The 23,608-nt window shown below is 36.0% G+C and overlaps 1 protein-coding gene across 2 annotated transcripts in view; it reads right to left on the bottom strand.

Annotated features, from left to right (window-relative positions):
• Nucleotides 1-243: 243 nt before the first annotated feature.
• The window catches only part of CLVS2 (clavesin 2), a 93,660-nt gene continuing 70,295 nt past the window's right edge, over nucleotides 244-23,608 (bottom strand). For both annotated transcript variants that reach the window (XM_066248373.1, XM_066248372.1), the window contains exons 4-6: nucleotides 19,818-19,928; nucleotides 12,092-12,312; nucleotides 244-5,104 (exon numbers count right to left, since the gene is read on the bottom strand). In XM_066248373.1, coding sequence (XP_066104470.1) covers nucleotides 5,017-5,104; nucleotides 12,092-12,312; nucleotides 19,818-19,928 — 420 coding nt within the window. In that variant the 3' untranslated portion in view covers nucleotides 244-5,016. The remainder of the gene's footprint in view (nucleotides 5,105-12,091; nucleotides 12,313-19,817; nucleotides 19,929-23,608) is intronic.

The raw sequence follows: 23,608 nt of genomic DNA, 5'->3' as shown, positions 1-23,608 counted from the left end.
AAAGCAGAAATGTGTATTTATTTAAAAATATATATTACACCATTTATGATACTATATTGAAATAAATATGTCTCTCAAAATATCAAAGGTATTTGAGGCAAATAGTACCATGCTTAGTGTTCTTATCAAGGGCTTGTGTAACTACTTCTTTCACATCTTATTTTTTCTGGAAGTTTTAAAAACAAAAACTACTTGGTCCTTGGAGTTTTATTTATCTTTTAAACAAATCTGGAAACTGAAAAACTTAGATTAGAAACAAAGACAATACTTTGCACCTCTGTTATTTGTAAACCAATTATACATAGTTTATTGCAATTTTTCAAAATAGTTGAGGATCGATTTACTCTTAAAAGTTTTGTTAAAATTTATTTCACAATTCATATGTCCCTCTCATTTACCACGATAAATAATTTTGACAGATTAAATGCCTTGATATAATTAAGGACAAAAATTTCACATCGAAACTAAGTCAAGTACTGATCAAACACCTTCCAAATTATAATATACTATAAAAGTGCATTTATTGTATTTAAGTCCTATACTTATTTTGTTCCTAAATAAGCATTTTAAAATTTCAACTGTATTATTTGCACTCCTCCTTCTTTGAAAAGTAGTACAACTTGGGTGTTACAATCAACAGAATTGCTATTTTATATATTTTTTCCTTCAGTCCAGGAGAATAAATTCCTTCACTTACATAGAAGAGACTTCATTGTATTATCTTCACATGTGGAATTAACCCATGGATGTTTACAAAATAAAAATTTGATTTTATGAAATAAAATTATATTATCTCTAAGCCATTAAGGTCATGATATAATAATGTTTCAATGCCATACATCCTTTTGTATTTTTACTTTTTTGCTCTATTTCAAATAGCAAGTAGTACTGAATAGTTTCAGTAGCACATTGGAAAAACAGGATTTTCAATGAAAACAAAAAACAAATACTTTTCACTACTGAAGATAAGTATACATCCTGAATATTTAGCCAATTGTCTACTTTTGTTTCAACATATTTTATATTACCTGCTGATTCTTACATAATCTAATGGCCTTATAAATTTTAAATGCACCATCATTTTTTAGGCTATGTATCTGTTTAGTACATATAAAATGGAATATATGCTTATTGGTTTATTTATGTAAAAAATATAAATACCATATCTTAAGTTCAAATACCATGCCAGAGCTCTGTTCGTTTTATTCTCTGTGTTAAAAATCATTCTGAAATATCCTCATAGCTCATGGTAATTTTTCAAGTAATCGTATTAATACATACAAAATAAGAAGCAAAAGAAATAAATTATTAACTAACCAGACCAATTAGACATTTAGATAAAACAACAGAGGAGTACATAGCCTCTCAGCAGGTTTTTTGGATAAAACTTTTGAAAAGGGCCATAGACATTTCCATAAACCTTTAGGTTGTTTATAGAAAAAAGTCTGTCCCTAAAGTCACATTGCTTTGAGTCTAAGTATTCCTTTTTGTGAAGAGTAATAAACATGCTCCCCGATGTCTAAAACAACTCTCAATTTTCTTGATTCATGAGAGTCATTTCTGTTCCCTCAGGAATATTACGATACTTCAAATGTTTAATTTAACAATGTGACCTAGTTTACAATATTAAAGAGAACCTTGCTGTTTGGCCTTCCTGCTTATGCATACATGAATCAGTACTGCAAAGTAAACAAGCATTTTGTATGAAAAGACTTAAGGAATGTTTCTGCCTACATTTATTGTAAACTATTGTTAACTATTATTGGAATAAAAAAAGTAATGCATGCCCACTCCAAAAACTTGCTTGCAAAACTCTATTTAATACTTGTAATTGTTTTAGCATTGTGTCAGGTTTGACAATAACATGTGTTCGTGGTACTATATTGGAATTACACAATAAAGACTTATACTATACTGGGATACTCACTGCAAGGTTTCAAATACCCTTCTTCAAAAAGCATCTATATTTTACCTAGACCATAAAGATGCATTTACTTATTGGACGAGGGTATGAATAGAATCCATATTCTAATATCACTGCACTGCTTTATTTCATTTTTAGAGAGGCACTTCTTCATATTTCTTAGACTATTTTTCATGATAATCTCTTCCTTTTAAAATATCAGGCAAAAATGTATGCAACTATTACTGACAATATAAAAGAAATTATTTATTTTTAAAGCAGCGTTGGAAGCAGCTGCCCCTGAAATACCAGAAGAAAGAAAGGATACAAGAATAGAAGGAGCAGGTGGGGTAAGAGAAGGAAATGAACTACTGGCCTATTCCATATCAAATGGGATCATTCTTTGATGTCTACATATTTTTAGTAAGAAGATACCTAAAAAACCAAAACTTTGCTCTCAAAATAGAAAGGAAAATTATATTAGGGTAAATATTCTAACATCTGTAAGTGGGAATGTAATATGGCAATTAAATTGAAATAAGGAAATGTTTATTTGTTAAGTTATACAATAAACACAGCTGTAGGATAAAACTCCTAAGTAGTGCAAGTTAGTTGTTGCTAAGAAGAAATTTTATAAAGTTGACCAAATATCTCTTGACTACACAGCTTTAAACACACTCATGGAAAATAAGTTTACTCGCAGACTGAACTAGATACAGCTATTTCAAAGAGCATGATTGTTTTAATTTTATTTATTCATTTTCAAATGTTTTGCACAGTCCAGCCAATTTTCAATTGCTCATTTGTAGGAGGAGCAGCGAAGCAGCCATGCCTATGAAAAGTTTTCAGATGTGAGGCAGGGAGACACTGTGAACAATATTTATAATTAGATAGGTATAGACATAAAAAATACACCTTCCTCATTATTTTTACATGACAGCAGTCTAACGATGGGAGAAAGAAGCTGGCTATGCCAGTTACAACCTAAAGCTGGTAGAATTCTGAAAACTGGGAATAAATAAAGAGAGAAACTTATGAGAATGAAACATTCACTGCCTTCTGTACTTAGTTTGTTTCTATTTATTCCAATGCATCATATTGCCTAACACTTGCTTATATAGAAGTATATATGTATATAAATGTATATAAAGCTCAAGGCTATAAAATGTACTTCAGTTTGACAAAAGGTAGAATACCAATGGTTAGGATTCTTATAAAGATAAAAGCTGCTGCAGTTTTTAATCCCCAATTCATTCCCATCACTATGATATTTATGGAAGAGCAGAATACATGATAGTCATCATTCTTCCACTCTTGATTTGAGGTTGGCATTTTTAAATGATCTTTCATTTAGGTTATTTATGCATATTTATGTAGTGTTACAAATATTAGATAGTTCATTGGGGATACTGCAGATTGGTATATTGATCTTTATTTTAAGATTTTTGACTGTAGAATTATAACTAAAAAATTTTAAGCACTTAGCTAAAAAGTATGTAAAGGCTATTACATGCTTTTGTTTCTGTTGGTTTCCCAGAGTTTCTTGAGATATTTTTCTTTCAAAAGAATACTTTAATGATAAATTCTGAATCTCAAAACTTACCACTCTGAAGGGGTGGCGGTGAAATTTTGCTTTCTTCCACACTGGATTTTGAAATTTTAAGTAAGATTTCGAAAATGTGCTACACTTACAGAATTTTTATGAAGTAAAAACTTTCAACAACATAAGGTTTCCAAATCTATATTTAAACTATTATATGCTATCTCAGATGCCCTCGAATGCTTTCATTATGTCTCCTGAATGCAATATGTTCTTTCAGTCTTTTTCTGAAAAGGAGAAGTGTACTTGCAGGAACATTGGGATAATTAACTTGAATGAGAAATACTGTATTACTCTCGATCACTTGATACTGCCTGCACTATGTTGAGACCTGTTGTATTAACAATACATTTCACGAAAACTGCGTTCAAAATTGCATTACACATTAAGTTAAAATTTCCTTAAATGGGTTCACTAAAAATCTCTTTCACTATACCTCATTTTCATTAACTTTAGAGAAAGTAATTTCCAAGAGTTAGCACTCATGTAATAATACATACCATCTCTAAGATCGCTGAATATGTATGATTTATGTTCTAAGCCTGAAACATCAAGGTTTTATTTGAGCTCAGTAAAAATATATGTGTGAATATATACATGTTTTTTCAACCAGTGCACAATAGATATTAGCAACTTATCCATGTGCAGCAACTTTTATGTTCAAAATTAGCTGTCAAAACACTATTCACATATGCGTTCTCTTTCTCTTGGTCAGAGTTTTGAGAGGAAAATGTTCTTAAAGTACATCAGACAAAGATTCAAGCGGATCTTGAATAAAGGATGCATTGTGAATACTGCAATTTAAAAAGAATCTACTCTCTTTCAGAATTCCACATCTTAATTTGGGAAACATATCTTTTTACAAAGCTCCAGGGATTAAACAACATAGAAGGGTTCAAGTGTTCAATTTACCAGGTTGTCTGTCATTCCTTGTCTCCAAAATGCAAGGCCAGTGATAGTCACCAGAACACATTTGCTGTGAAATGAAAATCACTAGACAGAAAATACATTTATCACAATAATTTCTTAGAATCATCTAGTTCCTTGTGCCCATTAAAAGTACATTTGATTAAGACAGAGTTTTAGAGAGAAACAATGAAACAATCACTATGAGAGCTGAAATATGGCTTCATAGGAAACAGTTATATGATATTTAATTAGCTTTGATCATGTACCTTTCTTTTCTTGTTTTTGTTAATAGTACACATCACTGGCATGAATTCATGAGCCAAACTTTTTCAATTTTAGTTATTACCAAAATTTACAAACTTGACATAAAGATTACATTGTATTTACAAAGAACTTGGCACTTACAGAATAAATTATTGACATTTTAATCCAGACCAGGGCACCCATGGTTCAGGAAAACAGGAAAGCCTGATGTCTTATTATATAGTATGTTACATTAACAAGAATAAATAAGTTTCTGGCTGGTAATTCTTCCACAGTGCTGTCCCTGTTGCTGGAAACAAGTACCTTTCATTTCTAATCCATGGGTAGTATACAGAAGTTATCAGTCCAGAGAGAGCAAAGGTTGCATGTTTTCTTCCTCATTTTTATCCATGTGTTTTAGTACTGTAGGATCCACTACTGACTGGGATCTGGAAATGAGAAAGCCAATGTCAATGAGTGATTATCAAATAATCACATTCTCTTCTCTGTCTTTTCTCCAGTATTCTCTCACTGATGCCGATTATCTGCCTTTGCATCAAGGAATTTATGAACTGAGAATGCTGCATGCATTTAGAGAAAGAAACACTTATAGTGAGGTTCTGCATCGGAGGGAACAATCCCCTCCGGCCTCTAGATGGAATGCTCAACTGCAAAGGATTCTACATGCACAGTATTAGGCTTTGGTTCTCTTCTTCACAATGGAGCAAGGGTCTTTCCTTTGAGACTGAGAGTTTTTAGTATAGAACAGGTATATTCCAAATAGAAAATGATGACAATGAAATTGTTAGGAGACATGAAGTGGAAATAATGAGAGCCTTGATTCCTGTCTTACAGGCTTCTATGAAACAGCAACAATGTGATTGTACACTTTTAAAACCATCCTTTAGGTTCTTAATGATAACATTAGGGAAAAAGTCAAAATTTGAATGTAATTTTTGTTTAATTTCTCACCAGAACTTTGGATACAATCAATCTTACCCTTAAAATTGTGTGAAATGGTTTAAGACTTTTAAAAAAATTAAAATCCAGGGGGACTGGGTAAAAAAGATGAAGAGATTAAGAAGCACAACTGGCAGTTATAAAACAGTCATGTGGATGTCAAGTACAGCATTGAGAATACAGCTAATAATATTGTAATAACTGTGTGTGTGTGTGTGTGTGTGTGTGTGTGTGTGTGGTGTCAGGCGGGTACAAGACATTGGCAGAGGGTCACTTTGTTATATAAATATCTAACCACTATACATACACATAAAACTAATATAATATTGAATTTCAACTGTAATTTAATAATTTAAAAACATTTTTTAAGTTTAATTCCCTCTTGTCTAGGCAGCAGCTCTTTATATTAGGAAAGCAAATAATTAGAAAACCCCTTACACATGCCTTTGATAGCAGGTGGAAATTATGTATTAGAAAACAACATAAACCGGGAAAGGAGGAAAGTTAATGAGACATGCTACTGTTATGGCAGGAAGCTGCCATCTTAATGGCTACAGCATTAAGGAAGCAGCTGCCCTTTTAAAATTCTCCTTGGTAATGAATTTTCCCCCTGCTGCTGCATTACAGCCAATTGGCTATTGCTGTGCCTCTTAGCAGACCTCATTAACTTTCAAACAGAAAGACTATAAGCTAAACTACAACTGCACATGCTAATGAAAAAGAAAAGCAATGGAACTGATTATCAAAGCAAAAATAATTACAGGATTAACTGATAAATTCAGTCTTTCACTTAAATAAACTTAATTTTTTTCTAAAGAGAGAATGAAAAAAAGAGGTGAGAATACTACAACAGGAAAGTTTTATTTCCTAATTCATTTTTACTATTTTATCTCAATGATAGGTATCAGATGCCTATATCAGAAAAGAGGTAAACTTAAGTTGAATGTGTGTGTCTGTGAGGGCATGGGAGAGAGTGAGAGAGGGAGAGAGGGAGAGAGGTAGAGAGGGAGAGAGGGAGAACAGAACCTGAGAACTGGAGGAAAAGAGGGAGGGAGGGAGGGGAGAGGGAGGGAGAGGGGGAGGGAGGGAGGGAGGGAAGGAGAAAAGAGAGCAATAATAATTTATCTTCAAAAAAGTATATGAGTAAAATACATTTTAACACAATGGAGAACTGCACGAAATACTTAGTAATTAGAACTTTAAAATTGTTTTTCTTAGACTCAACTAAAAATATTGGTTTCCCAAGATGAATCCATATTAAAACATACAGAGGTTCACTTATGTTCATGCATTAAGGTATTAACTTGATACTGGTACCCAGACTGTAAAGTCCATGAGCACAATTTCTGTCCTACTGCAAACACAATGCATTTCACAGTCTGTTACACAGTAGAATTTCAATGTCTTAACCTCTAGCCAATAGTTTCTGTACAGAAAGAAGTTCCATATTAAATATTCAAAATGAATAGCAATTTATCCTGGGGTGAAATTCTTAACAGAAAATGTATTTTAAAGTTCTCATCAAGTTAAATCTTTTATATAAATGTTGAGGTCGGTCTATCCTAATAATATTTAATGAGTACACAGTAAAGCTCTTCAGACAGTGCAAAGTACACAATTTAAGCATTTGCCATAATATTCTATTAAAACACACATCATACATGCACAAACACACACATCTTTTAAATCCTTATGTTCCTTGACTTTGAAAAAAATACATTAGAGGCTATGATGATTTTAATAAAATATTTTAAATTACAGTGGGTTATACAACCTGGGATTAAGTTCTCCTCATCTTCTATCCTGCACTATAGACATAGGAATTGCGGGCTCTATATGGACAGCAATTCCTTGATAAAACAAGCCAGGCAGAAACAATTTCTGATTAAGATGATTAAGAATTTTGGGGGTATTAAATTACCACAAGTGTACTTAAATAGCTATTTTTTAATTAAAACAAATAATTTAAATTTAATTATCCAGGTATCGCTTATTTATTGATTATGCATCTACAATATTGTGCTATGCCTTAGTATTTAAAAGGCTAGATTTTGAACAGAAATAGATTCCAATTCCAGTCCTGCTATTCATTATCTCTGTTATTATGGGAAGGCTATTTAAACTTCCTAAGCTTTTGTTCCCTTATCTGTAAAATAGTGAACATTATACCTACATCACAGAGATGTATTGAGGATCAAATAGAATAATGCATACTAAAACTCCAGCTCAAATTCTGGCAGTTAACAAATGGCAGCAGTTAAGGAAATGATGTATAGAATGAATACTATTCATACTATTGTCCGCGTTCCAATATTTGCATCACTACTTTGTAGCTATGAGACATGGGGAAGTTACTTACCTTCTCTCTACTAGGTCTCTTCATTAATAAGATAAGGATACTACTACCTTTTGAGTTGTTTAAAGAAGCAAAAGAGTCAATATATAAAAAAACATTAAATAGGTTTTGGCATGCAGTAGCAATAGATTATAAATATTATTCAATAAAACTGAAGGTCATATTAGCATAACAGTATTAGTATTGTTGCTCAGTGCAAATGTTATGTGCCCAGCACTATGCTAGGTACTAGAGACATAAGATAAAAGACACTTGCCCAGTTTTTGTTTTTGTTTTTTTTTTGTATTTTTCTGAAGCTGGAAACGGGGATAGACAGTCAGACAGACTCCAGCATGCGCCCGACCGGGATCCACCTGGCACGCCCACCAGGGGGCGACGCTCTGCCCACCAGGGGGAGATGCTCTGCCCCTCCGGGGCGTCACTCTGCCACGACCAGAGCCACTCTAGTGCCTGGGGCAGAGGCCAAGAAGCCATCCCCAGTGCCCGGGCCATCTTTGCTCCAATGGAGCCTCGGCTGCGGGAGTGGAAGAGAGAGACAGAGAGGAAGGAGAGGGGGAGGGGTGGAGAAGCAAATGGGTGCTTCTCTTGTGTGCCCTGACCAGGAATCGAACCCGGGACTTCTACACGCCAGGCTGACGCTCTACCACTGAGCCAACCTGCCAGGGCCAGACACTTGCCCAGTTTAAGGCACCCCCAATCTACTGAACTTTGTACCTTTTTACATGACTATGCTATCCCTCCACAAATTTACACAGGCGGACAAAGTCTTCTTTCTATACATTTAACTAAATTCACCCCAAAGGAGAATTATCTGCAGCTCTTTGGTGAAGGAATGATTTTTTTTCCCCTTAATCTAAGGATGACATAAAAGTTAGGAAGAAAACAGAGGAGAATAAGGCAGGGTGGAACATAGGAACAATGTTCTCTCATCTTTGGTGGAGGAACGGCCATTCCCCGACAGAGATAAAATGAAAATCAATTAAAACTACTTCTTAATCACATTTTTTCAGAAGTTTTCAAATAGAGCAGTAAAAGTTTCATGTGAGACCAAGCCTGCACCAAACAAAGGATGTCTGATATAATAATCGGCCCATGTCAGAAGCTCAGGGTTGTAGAGGTCGATGTGCTGTGAGCCAAGTTTATAGGTGGCAAAATGTCTTAACTAATTAGAGAAAAAAATCAGGATCCATAAAGACTGCAAAGGGTGGAGAGCCTGAGGCAAATCTAACAAGATGATATTAATCGATTATAATAATATGCTTGGAGGAAAACCTAAACATAGAAATCTAAAAGTAGAGACTTACTAGTTTGGGGCAGCGCAATATGAGTCAGCAATGTGTTTTGGCTGCCTGACTGACAGTAACAGTGCAACAACAAACGTGGAAGGAACCTGTGAGTCTACAAGGCAAAGCCCGAATTCTGGAACCTCAGTGCAAGTAGTAATAGCATCAGATGGCATCTATTCAATTCAAACATGGCACTTAAACGAAGCTACTGACAGACAGCAGAAGACTACTTCATTTTTTGACTAGTACCAAGTGAGTACCTGTGTGCCAGACCCTACTCCAGGTACTGAGGACTCAGAAGAGAACAGGAAAGACAAAAGCCACTGATGTCTTCATGAAACTTACATTGGGGGGATGGTATAAGATTAATTAAAATAAGTCATTTCACAGACTGCTAAGTGCTATGAGGAAAATAAATGGAAGTGCTTGAGAAGGAGTGACTAAAATGAAGACGTAGAACTGATTAAGAGCTGGTGATTGATAAAGACCAAAATAGCCTCTGTAGGGAATGACCTTTGACTGAGCCAGACATTGGACAAGGTAGGAAAGGAACATTCCAGCCAGACGTGACAAGTATAAAGACACTTAAGTAGGAACAAACTAGAGAGGCTAAAGGAGTATAAAAAAAGAAAGTTGTTTCTGAAAGATATGGGAGGAGAAGAAAGGTAAATAAATTTAGAAAAGAGAGGTAGGTAGTATCAGATCATGTAGCACAATGTAAGCCATGATATAGAATTGATTTTATATTGTATAGTCAGCAGTCATTTAAAAACTTAAAGCAGAGAAGTAAAATAATCGGATTTACACTTTTAAAATACCTTTGGATTGCCACATAGATAATAAATAGATGGTAGAGGAGCAGGGGAGGGGTGGAAGCAAAGGCAGCAGGTAAGAAGTGTTGGGGGCAGTTCAGGTGAACAGAGTGCAGGCATGGGGGTGCAGGTAAAGTCACAGAGGATATGGAGAGAAGTGTGCTCAGAGGGATCATGTTAGTTGACATGTCACAGAATGAACATTGTTAGCTGGCAAAGGGAAAGACTAAGGAACAGCGATGACAGTTGTCTCTTAATCTTTACATAGCTCTGTTCTAGAGTGAGGGCTTTCTGTGTCATGCTGTCATGGAAGGGTAGACAAAGTTTATGTCAACAGCATACAAGACTTTATACCTCACCAATTGGAACTTCATTTCACTACACATAGACTAACTTTGGAGATATGATATCTGTTTAACAGAGTTACTGTAAGGATTAAACAAAATTAATATTCTCCCAAAAGGCACCTAGTAAGAGCCTAATTCATATGAAGTATATAGTAAATGGCAGATTGGAACAACTAATATTAGAATTTTTTTTTAAGAAGAAACCTATTCTGAGGCAATGGCTTCTAAATATTTTTATTTCAGAAAATTTTTCAGAATTTGATAACATGTATATCCTTCCTAGAAAAATGTATTTTATATGTTCACACCTCTGTATATAGAACTTTGAAGACAACTTTTAGCATTTAATAAACCCCTTTGAAAGCCCATCCATAAACCCCTTTGGTTAAAAGAGCACAGAACTCAAATTAAGAAGTCCTGTTTTATTAAAAGGGGGTTGAGAAGCTTGAACTTGGTTTAAACATAAACTTGATGATCAGTGGAGAAATTAAAGCTGCTGATGTCATTGTCCTTTTCATGCTCTCCAAGGAAGGGTAGAATAATCTGGGGAAAGGAGCATATCACACACATACCAACAGTCGCAACAGCAGCAGCAAAGAAGAAGCCAGCTCAAAGAACTGGGTGCCTCTGTATGAGTCATAGTGATTACAAAGGACTGTAAGGCTTTCATCAGAGAAGGATGCAAGACAGTGTTTGGGCTGATATATTAGATGGGTCTTAAGTCCTTACTGAGCTAAGGGAAGAGAAACTTGTAGGAGCTGTGGCTCCTTTAACTCTGTGGAGGGAAATGAACCAATAAATAATACTAAACAGTTGCTACATTATCCACATGAACCCCGGGCTACTGTGGCCTGGGAAAACCTGGGAAATAGACATTTCCTAGTTTGCTACAGAATGCAACTCAGAGGCAGCGATGCACTTGTGCGTGTCTGGCACCTCCCCTGCCCTCTGTCAGTGCTAGACTGTGGCTGGATGTACAGTTTTATCCACACTAGATTCAAAACACCTAGGAAAGTGCCTATGACAGAGCATGTGTTTAATAAATATGCATTGATCAAAATAAAACAGGCATAAAAATACTGTGAGAATCAAAGCAGAGTCAGACTCTGACTCAACAATGAACTTTATAAAGATTAAAGCTCTAGGAAAATGGAATGTTGTGCCCCAGAGATGGCTAGGCCTTTAAACAGAAAGTTGGCAGAAATACTGTAAAGAGAGAACATAAGTTTGAATGTTAGTGTTTGAAGAGTGTGTTTGTCTGTGGGTGTTTGCTATCGATCCCTTTCTTCAAATGAAATCTTACACAGAAGTCTAATGAATTGGTTAGACAACAAAAGGATCATTTTTATTACAGTGGAGATGGGCACTGCCCCCACTCTACCTTCCTGGTTTGAAAAATTCCACCAGAACCCTGAAGTACAGTTTGAAAAATCATTGGATGTAGGGACTTCTAAGGTCCCCGTTAGATTACCTGTGAATTTGGAATAACAGAGTTGAGGTTACCTTGAATGACTATCTTTAACTCAATATTCCTAGGCATCCAATTATAGGGGCATAAAGTGCTTTAAAATCTAACCACATATCACCTTAAAAAACAAACAAACATAAAACCTGGAGTTAGACTTGGGTGCCTCCACCCTGGCCACAGCCCACCTACGAGCTTCCTGCAGCGTACCTCTTCATGGACTTGGGGGAGAGCTCCTTTTCTGCCTCTTTCCCGGGCATGCTGTAGGAGTCCACATTGTATTCACTGTCATCATCGTACTCATGGTCTAGCAGTGTTCTGGCCCAGGTTCCCATGTCATAAGGGGGCAGCATTCCTCCAAACTCAGAGGGCAGGATCTCAGGATGAATGAGTTGGTGTAGACTATTCAGGTTGTTACCATGCAAAAATATCTGCAAATACAAGAAAAGGAGTGAGAGACAACACACAGAGAAGACCAAATATTACCCAAATGCTGTGGGGAGGGAGTGATGATAGAGCAAAAGCAAAAGTTTATCATATCCATTGAAATATTTAAGCCCTTTATCCATTCTGTGAAATTGGCAGGCTGGGCCTATCATCCTAATATTTCATATAAAAATTCTGAGGCTCAAGGATTTTAAGTAGCTTCCAGAAGATCTGATAGTTATTGGGTTAAAAAGCTGGAACCAGAATTTGGTTTTCTGCTTCATAGCCAGGGATATAAACGGAATAAACGGAATCTAATGTGCATGTTTATCTGTACATCATTCTAATGTGAGTTGTGCAAAGCTGATGATGTGCATAATGAATGCTGTTAAAACACATTCTTCTCGTAAGGGACTCATAAGCTACATAGCCCATCCAAGTTATTAAGCCCAAAAGCTGTCACTGGTATGGCTTTCTCTTTGTCATCCATAAAAATAAGAATAGTGTGACCACTAAATTACCACTTTTTAATGCAAAGTATGTGATGTAAGTAAAAGTAGATTAGCATCATCATAATGAAAGGTTGAGTGAAGGTTCGAGTCCCAAAAGACTTATATTCTGTAATGTTTCCAGCATCTTCTCTACTAGAGATTTTCATGTTAATTATTCAGATAGAAAAAGAAATAATGGATTAAATATGTAAAGCTGAATGCATATATCGATTACAGGTATTACTGTCTACATAAAGCTTTTTCGTTAAACTGAAAAATTATTCAAGCTACATAATCAAGATCTGCTATCTTGTAAATTGCTACCTCTTTTCTTTCATTTTAATCTCAAAACTGCAAATCAGTATTCTCTGACACAGCATTGCTGTCATCTCATATAAAGATATATTTATTTAAGGATTAGAGTTTATAAATGACAAATAATTTCATACTTCAGGTTCAAGATAAACAGGCTAACACATTTCTCTGTATCTTCCATACTTTCAGAATCTACTGAGATAAATATAGGGTGGGGCGAAAGTAGGTGATATACGCTCACAAAAATTAGGGGATATTTCAAAATGAATATGAAGTGATAAAATATTCCCTATTTTTTGTGAGCAGTATAGTTAAATAACTATATATAATTGTTGTATGGAAAATCATACAATTAATAATTAATAATATAAGAATAAATTGTTTCATATACTCACAACTGTGAACCTACTTTTACCCCAACCTGTACATAGGAAAACAAAGAAAGACTAGTCTACAACCAGAGGCAGATTAAGGTTGGTTGAGGCTGCAGGCGCAAAAGAAAATACTGGGCACCTTAAAAAAAGAGAGACAGGGAAAATAAAAATACATGTGAATCATATTTTTAAATAAATAAAATATATTATGTACAATTAATTACACATATAAAACCAAACTTGGTTTCATTAGAAGAAAGTATAAAGTTGGGGTTTTGTGGGGCCCTTCAAAATTGGGGTCCAGTCCACCCGCCGTTAAATCCGCCTCTGTCTACAACAGTGGTAGTCAACCTGGTCCCTACCACCTACTAGTGGGCGTTCCAGCTTTCATGGTGGGCGGTAGCAGAGCAACCAAAGTATAAATAAAAAGATGGATTTAACTATAGTAAGATGTTTTATAAAGATTTATTCTGCCAAACTTAGCAAAAATCTGACATAAAGTACTTGGTAAGTAATTATTATATGCTTTAACTTGCTGTAACTCTGCTTTATAAATTTTATAAAGTAAAGTGACTTCCCTACTTTATAAATCACCATTACTGTGGAACCGGTGGGCAGTTAGAAAATTTTACTACTAACAGAGATACAAAAGTGGGCGGTAGGTATAAAAAGGTTGACTACCCCTGGTCTACAACATCAAATAAAATTAAAAGGGTTGTAGTCACTAATTGGCAAGTAATTTTAACAAATTATGGAAGAGTAAAAGCAGATGAGAGCAAGTCACTGGCCAAACGAAGCAGAAAAGAATGCTGCTTGGAAGACGTGATGTGAGAACTACAGAGGGGAAAGAGGCCCTCTGTCCCAAAGCACATCAGGTTAATGCACACTTTATACCAGAGGTCCCCAAACTACGGCCCGTGGGCCGCATGTGTCCCCCTCAGGCCATTTATCCGGCCCCCACCGCACTTCCGGAAGGGGCACCTCTTTCATTGGTGGTCACTGAGAGGAGCACACTGACCATCTCATTAGCCGAAAGCAGGCCCATAGTTCCCATTGAAATACTGGTCAGTTTGTTGATTTAAATTTACTTGTTCTTTATTTTAAATATTGTATTTGTTCCTGTTTTGTTTTTTTACTTTAAAATAAGATATGTGCAGTGTGCATAGGGATTTGTTCATAGTTTTTTTATAGCTCGGCCCTCCAATGGTCTGAGGGACAGTGAACTGGCCCCCTGTGTAAAAAGTTTGGGGACCTCTGCTTTATACCTTTCCACTGCTACAGCAGCCCGAGAGAACACACACACACACACACACACACACACACACACACTGCTAGGTTCTCATAAGACATGAAAAGAATTTTTTTCTGGGATAGTTCAGCTGTAGCACTTGAAACCCTTATTTTATTAGGTAGGTAATCTTTTTATTTTATCAGATATGTTACTTTAGGTAAGAAACCTTCTCTTTCAAGTCATGCAAAATATATGGTAACAAATCTTTTCACAACATTGTTATGTCCTTTCTCAACATTACTTTCAGCTTTGGCCTTGTTTCCTCTTTCACTAAAAATACAGAGCAACCAGATGAGACACACTCACCATCTTCTGTGTTCATGTGTTTTGTCTTCATTCTTAGAACAATAAAAAATAAATCTTACGAAGGCTAACCTCTCCACCTGGGCACAACGACCTATCCTTTCTCCTCTACTCAATTATATTTTCCAAGCAACTCTCTGTCTCTCTCACATCATCAAATTTTCTCGCTCTGCTGAATCTTTCCCATCAGAGAACAAACATGCTAACTCTACTCTTCCCTCCCCCCACAGATACATAAAACCTCTCTTGGCACTACTTCAACCTCCAGTTATTATCCTATTTCTCTTGTTCCCTTTATTGCAAAACTCATGAAAGGATTTTTCTACATTCACTGTCCAAATACTCTTGTCCCACTTTTCCTGAATCCAATAAAAATAGGTGTTTCCTCCTACCACAGTATGAAAATAGCTCTTGTCAAGATTCTTCTTGTTGCTAAATTCTTTGTCTAATTCTCAGTCCTTATTTTTCTTGAACCCTCAGAAGCACTGGATGAGGTAGATGATGCTCCCCATGAAAACATTTTCTCAGGATCTTTTGGTTTCTTCCTACCTTGATGGATGCTTTTTTCAGTTCCTTTTGTGATTATTCCTCATTACCCCAATATCTTAATATTAGAGAGTTCCAAGCTTTAGTTCCTGAATTTTACTCTTTTCTAACTATACTCACTCCTTGGTGGTTTTATTCATTCTCATGGAGTTAAATATTTTCCACACACTGAAAATTCATGTACTGAATCCAGACCTCCAACTTTTATTTTATTTTCCTAAACTGTGCCATTAAAAATAAATATGCTCAGCCCTGGCCAGTTTGCTCAGTGGATAGAGTGTTGGCCAGGTGTATGGATATCTTGGGTTTGATTCCCCCACAGGGCACATAAGAGAAGCAACCATCTTCATCTGTCCCCCTCCTTCTCTCCCTTGTATCCTTATTCCCCTCCCATAGCCAGTGGCTCAACTGGTTTGAGTGTCGGCCCCAGGAACTGAGCCTCGGTTGGTCCCAGAGCATCAGCTTCAGGTGCTGAGGATAGTTCACTTGATTCGAGCATTGGCCCTAGTTGAGGTTTCTGGGTGGATCCTGGTCAGGGCATATGTGGGAGTTGGAAGTCTTGTTTCCTTATCTCCCTTCCTTTCACTAATATATATAATATATATATATATATTTAAATATATATATGCTTGCTGACTACCATGGAAAGGAGCATGGAATACTTTTGAAAATTAACAAGAAAGAGCATTGAGTCCACTTTATTGAGAAAGAGGTAGAAATCTGTACAAACTAGCAGTGCAACCTGTTTCCTGTCAGCTCTTGGGGAGTGTCAAGATCACAGCCGTGGATTAGATCCACTGGTTGAGGCCTAGCCATTGGGTTCTAGCTCCAGCAGAGATAGTCTATTTTCACAGGCATCTCGAGAGCAGACGGGGACCTTAATTCAAGGAACTAATACTAGCTTCAACAATGAGGATGCCTGAAGTAGTCAGGGATAGCTAAGCAGTTTGGCTCTGCAGGAAAGATCCCAGGTATTGGTGAGATTTTGAGAAGCGACTCCTACAACACCCAAGCTTGATATTCCTTCCTATCAGTCAAGTACGTTGTAGACTCAAAGTCATTTAATTTAATTTAAGAAAATAAAGAACCAGCTGTTTTTTTAATAAAAAAAAAAGATTCACAGTTACCCCTTAGGTTTTCTCTTTACCAGTTTTTCAGATCACAGATAGATCACAGCATCTGAAGTTTAAGGTGTTTAAGTAATATTGTGATATTGAATTAACTAAAACACCAGTAAGGAAATAAAATAGCTTTACATTGTGTATTGATTACATACATAGAAATTAAAAAGTGTTTTAACCTATAATTATTTTCCAAATGAAAAATTCCGAGTCCTACAGTTTTTTTTCTGATGTAATCATTTTTAAAACTTATTTTTATTTATTCATTTTAGAGGAGAGAGAGTGGGGGAGAGAGAGAGAGAGAGAGAGAGAAGAGGGGAGGAGCAGGAAGTATCAACTCCCATATGTGCCTTGACCGGTCAAGCCCAGGGTTTTGAACCGGCAACCTCAGCATTTCCAGGTCAACACTTTATCCACTGCACCACCACAGGTCAGGCCCAAGTCCTACAGTTTTAATTAAAATGTTAAGGTTCAAATATTTCACTTTCATCAGAAATAATGATAGAAATGCATTTGTCTAGGCATTGGTAAAATTGTCAAGTTCAATCTAATAACCTCAAAACCTGGAGTTTTCCTGGTTTTCTAGAGATGTTATCCTCTTCAGTCTTTTATAACTGAACAGACTCATGTTAAAATCACATTGGAACACTCACCCCTATACTCAATTTTTCAAATGCTTCTAATTTTACTCTGCTTCAAATCCCAGATCCTTGCACTGGTGTCTAAGGCTCTTATATCCCACACACCATATTCCTTTCTACCCAGTCCTCTGCTACCTTCCCAACAGCTCATTCTGCTCCAGTCTTTCTGGCCTCTTTGCCATTTGTCATATATACTAGGAGTGTTTCTACCCAAGGACCTCCGTATTTGCTATTACCTTTGCCTGGAACAGCATTCCGAGCAAACTTCCATATTTAGCTCTACTACTTTTTAGTAGTGATTTAGAGCATATTGCTTAGCTATTTTGCTTAGTTTTCCTTTCTCTAAAAAGTAAAAGAATAGTCTTGTCTTAAGAATTAAATGAAGCCCTGGCCGGTTGGCTCAGTGGTAGAGTGTCAGCCTGGTGTGCAGGAGTCCGGGTTCGATTCCCGGGCAGGGCACACAGGAGAAGTGCCCATCTGCTTCTCCACCCCTCCCCCTCTCCTTCCTCTCTGTCTCTCTCTTCCCCTCCCTCAGCCAAGGCTCCACTGGAGCAAAGTTGGCCCGGGCGCTGAGGATGGCTCTGTGGCCTCTGCCTCAGGCGCTAGAATGGCTCTGATTGTGGCAGAGCAATGCCCCAGGATGGGCAGAGCATCGCCCCCTGGTGGGCATGCTGGGTGGATCTCGGTCGGGCATGCAGGAGTCTGTCTGACTGCCTCCCCGTTTCCAGCTTCGGAAAAATACAAAAAAAAAAAAAAAAGAATTAAATGAATTACTATACATACAGTGCTTAGAAGAGCATGTGGAAGAGTGACTATTACAAAAGCGTTTACCAGTACAATCTGTACTAAAAGCTCACCTGACCATCCCTTTATAAAATTCAGGTATTATTTGTGAGGCACATTAGTGCATTTTTCTGAATTCTAAAATGTAAACTAACTTGAGACTCAGTGGTAGAAATAATTCCTAATATCAATTACAATTGTTTACGGAATTCTCTCTCCTGAACTACTAGGACATTTTCAACAAATTCATAAACAGAAAACTCTATGTTGCTAATGCTTGATGCAAACATATACTTAATAATTATTTCACATTCCCATTTACAATGAGGCTTCTATGACACTGAAATACCTGAAGTGCCTCCTCGTTCACTGAAAAACATGGAAAATTATCCTCCATATAGATATAGAGTTATATATTACTGTGGAAGTAATCATTTGAAAATTGGTCACAGCACAATGGTAAAAATAGCTTTAAATGTGGAGCTGTTTTGATACAGATCTTGCTGTACCACTTTCCAGTTTTATACATGAGTAAGCAAGTTACTCACCCATTCTAAGACTTAGCTTGCTTTGAAATAGGACACAATGCTTACTAAGCTGACTTTCAGAGCTATTTGGAGAATAAAATAAAATAATGTACATTAAAATGCATTTTTAAAATCAATATTTTAATAATACTATTGTGCTAAATGCTCTACATAAATTATCATATTCTCAAAAAAACAAGTTTGTTGCAGATACTTTGAATATTATCATTGTTAGATGAAACTGAATCTGAGGACTAAAGTAATTGTAATTTAAAGGGATATTAATATTTCTACAAATTAGCATTCTTCCTGAAATGTGTGATTGATCATGACAATGATGCAAATTATATTAGCTATCACAAAATGCACTATATTCAATGCAATACATATTGTGAAATAACTATTTATTATATTATAAAATTATAGCTTTTGTTTAGATCTAGTTGATATTAAGTGTACCAATAGGCCCTGGCTGGTTGGCTCAGCAGTAGAGCGTTGGCCTGGCGTGCAGGAGTCCCGGGTTCGATTCCCAGCCATGGCACACAGGAGAAGTGCCCATCTGCTTCTCCACCCCTCTCCCTCTCCTTCCTCTCTGTCTCTCTCTTCCCCTCCCACAGCCGAGGCTCCATTGGAGCAGAGATGGCCCGGGCGCTGGGGATGGCTCTGTGGCCTCTTCCTCAGGCGCTAGAATGGCTCTGGATGCAACAGAGCGACGCCCCGGATAGGCAGAGCATCGCCCCCTTGTGGGCATGCCGGGTGGATCCCGGTCGGGCGCATGCGGGAGTCTGTCTGACTGCCTCCCGGTTTCCAGCTTCAGAAAAATGAAAAAAAAAAAAGTGTACCAATAAATATACAGTAACATGGCTATTCCTTTTTCTTTTAAACTGAGACATTAATATATAATGAATGTGCTAAAATGTTCTCCCAATTTGTGGGAAAGTAAGAGAGTTAGCTTTTAAATATTTATCTCACAGATACACTGTTCAGAATTAATCACATCTTTAAGAATTTTCAAATGTCTTCTATGTTGAATATTTATAGGCAATATAGAAGCACACAGCATGTATCATAATTCATTGTATAAAGAAGGTGAAAAAATATAAAAACAGAACAAATACCCTTTTTCGAGTCTTCTCCTTTAGGAAAGGCCGGATTACTGTATACAGAGCATGGATATACCACGGCTGGTTGACAAAATGAATTCCTCCAAATCGTGCTGGGAAACTGTCCTAGAGGAACATAGAAGGAAAGAAAATTCAACATGCTTTAACATATGGTGAAGGTTTAGGGAACTCATATAGTGGACAAATTTTTTTCACTCCACACACTTAAATATAATCTGTATAGTTAGGAGAAGAAAGAAGAAATTTATTGTATTTAACACTTTAACTTTCACACAACAACTGAAATAATATGTAATAAAGCAAATCTTTTTCAAGAACAAATTGTTGATGAGAATTTCAGCATATTTAAGACTGCTTTATTTAAAGTCTATAAACTGCCAACAGTCACAATAGGTCAAGAAACATAAATAATGGACATTAGAAGTGTGTCAGATAGGACAATCTGACTCTGGGCGAGGGGTATGCAACATAATTTGGTGACAAGATAACCTAGACATGTTTTCTTTGAATATATGTACCCTGAATTATTAATGTCATCCCATTAACATTAATAAAAATTTATAAAAAAAAAAAAGAAAAAGTGTGTCAGATAATAATGAGAGGATGGGATCAGAGAAGGGAAAGAGATTGGTGAAATTATATATACATAACACAGCATTATAGAGAGCAGGACAGCCAATCCTGGAGGGAAGGCACTGGGGGGAGGAGGGCAAGAGGGATGTTGAGGGGAACACGGGGGGTGGAGGGATGCATTCAGTGGGACACTTGAATCTATGTAAACACAATAAATTAAAATCAATAAAAAATAAATGTATGAAAGATAATTGTTCTATTTAAATTATTTATATGTATATTAAAGTTATTTAAATTAAAATATTTTTTAAATTTCACTCTAGTCCTCTATAATGTGAGCATTTTTAGACTTCAAAGCTCATTTTATTCTCTTTCTCTTATTATCAACTTTATTATAAACATTCTCCTTTCCTATTTCAACCATTAACAAAAGGAAATGCGCTTAAGTAAAATAAAAACCTAGAATTGCAGTGTAAAAAATTTGGAGATGGATTTTGCCAGATTAAATGAAAATCAAAACACTCCGAGCTGACCCCAAGGGTGGAAATCAGCTATCATAACGCCAGCCTCTGTTTAGGGAAGAACTCACTTGTGAAAAGTTTGCATCTGAAATGACGTGGAAAGGTACATCCCAAACCCATTTCACAATGGGACAGGAATCTTTAAGGGAAATTAATTGCAACATTTGACAGTGCTATGAATTTCACATAAATGAACTTGACTCTTGCTACTTGTTCAAAATTCCACACAAAATTGACTGTCAATGCTTTCTTTAATAAAAACTATACTACTAGAAATGTCTCCCAAGTGGTATCATAATACTTAGCATTCTTCTGGATTTTATTTAAAGCATTAACAGAAACAAAAGTAGTGAAACTGAAAGAATTGTATGTGAATTTTTTTTTTAATTTAAATGCTTTCTTGAACAAGATTCAAAAGATTAAAGAGCATGTACAATATAACCCCACTTAATATGTCTTGTTCTGGGGGACACTTATGAGCATTAGTAATTAGTTAGTGGTTTTGAATACTGATTTTCAGAGCCAGTGAGCATTTTGAAAAGTGATTTCTACCTCTGAGAATAACACACTATAAAAAACCCACAGTACTTAAAAATAATAATAATAAATTAGAATAGCTAACAGTAAAATGTGATTTCTTTATGTCAATGTTGCTAACCTCTTTCATAAAAATGTAGTTTTGCTATCAAGAAGTTATCAACAATAATAGAAATAAATCACATAAAAATACAGACAAGTATGTTTTAAGTTATTACATTTAATGCATTAAAAGAAGATAAATAATATGTGTAAAATAAAAAGAATGTGAAGATAAACACCATGTGCCCTTTGTGTAGCTTTATTTATTTATTTATTTATTTATTTATTTATTTAATTTTTTTTATTTATTCATTTTTAGAGAGGAGAGAGAGAGAGAGACAGAGAGGGAGAGAGAGGAGTGACAGAGAGAGAGAGAGAGAGAGAGAAGGGGGGAGGAGCTGGAGGCATCAACTCCCATATGTGCCTTGACCAGGCAAGCCCAGAGTTTTTTGAACTGGCGATCTCAGCATTTCCAGGTCGACGCTTTATCCACTGCCCCACCACAGGTCAGGCCCTTTGTGTAGCTTTAGAAGCAGCATTATCATTGGTAACCTTGAAGCTCATTGTAGTCATATTCTTTCACCCTCCCCTACATTTTTAAATTTCATATTATATTTCAAATATAGGCATTTCCCTGGTTTATATTTTATTTTATAGATATACAAATATTATATTTATTTTAAATCTATGTATTTAAATATTATATTTTTGCTAAATATGTACCATACAATTAAGTTTTTATATACTTAAAATTTTATAAAAATGTCATCACAGTGAATGTATTCTTCTGCTGTCAGATAACATTGCTTTTGAAGTTAATTGCATTGAGGTTTGTACATGCTGTGAATAGTGATAGTTTATTGTCACTGTAGTATAGTATATCATTATACAGAACAACACAATTCATTTACTTTCCTCTCTCTATGCACACTGTTTTCCAAATTTCTGGTTTGTCTTGCCATTACCATCAACTGCTTCTTAAATATGTGTCTTGTGGACTTTCAAGTGTACTCTATATGTAAGGCATTTATCTTAGTGTCAATGTTGAGTCATAATGCGTATATACTTCAAATTCACAAAACTGCACAGAGTGCATGTACCAGTTTATGTTCCTCTTTCTCCGGGAATGCAGGAAGGTTTGAGCTGTTCCACATATTGCACTTGCTAGTGTCAATTACTCTAATTTTTGCCAATCTAGTGGGTGTAAAATAAATTCTTATGAGACTTTAATTTGCTAGCTGCTTGTTTTCTGATAATTTTCATTCCATTATTAATAACATTGTTTGATAACATAACTATTTTATTCATAAGTATTTTGTTTCTAAGCCCGGGAAGACCTAAATTTGTCTCCTACCTGATTTTGTTCACGGTATCCTGTTTATGGTGAATTTATATTTGGCTAATATCAATCACGGGGAATCCTAAAAGAGCTAGTTTGAAGATGTTTTTCTCCAGACAAGATCTATATCAGCTCTTACTAGGTGCCAGCAACCTCATTTGGCTTTAATTTAATTTTCCATCCTGGGGCTTCTCTCTGCAGTGTATATTCAAATCTTAGAGTCATGTGAAAAAATTATGGCTGCAGATTATCAAGGAAGGCTATTATCATCACCATTACTAATGGTGATATGAGAGAGGCAGAGAATTTTCCTTAAAGGTCCCCTGGCCAGCAGGGATTTTTCTAGCACGACCTATTTCTAGGAGCACCTGGAGGAACACAGGGTCTCACATCCTTTCCCCAGTAGGCCTCAAGGTGTTCAAGCCTAGTTTCTGCTCCCGCCCACCATATGCCCCTGGAATTCATTGCTCTCTAAAACTCAAGGATGCTGCAGTCAACACTTGCCTCCAGAATTCCTTATGATTCATTTATTCTCCTGCTTTTTTCCCCCAGTAGACTATGTTCGGCTCTGAGGGCATTTGTCTCACATTCTACAGATTTCAGCAAAGCATCTGGAAATATTTTTGTTGTGACATATTCAATATCTTGATGTTTTATGGCAGGAAGCTCTATCAGAATTTATAACCTACTGTAATACCTGAGCAAAACTAGTTAGTATGCTTTTAAACTATACTCCTAAATGAGCATTTGATCTCTAAGACAAGACTGAATGA

The sequence above is a fragment of the Saccopteryx bilineata genome, chromosome 12, assembly GCF_036850765.1.
Source record: "Saccopteryx bilineata isolate mSacBil1 chromosome 12, mSacBil1_pri_phased_curated, whole genome shotgun sequence".
Lineage (NCBI taxonomy): Eukaryota > Metazoa > Chordata > Mammalia > Chiroptera > Emballonuridae > Saccopteryx > Saccopteryx bilineata.
The sequence above is the reverse complement of the archived record's forward strand: the minus strand, read 5'-3'. Positions and strand labels throughout refer to the sequence as shown.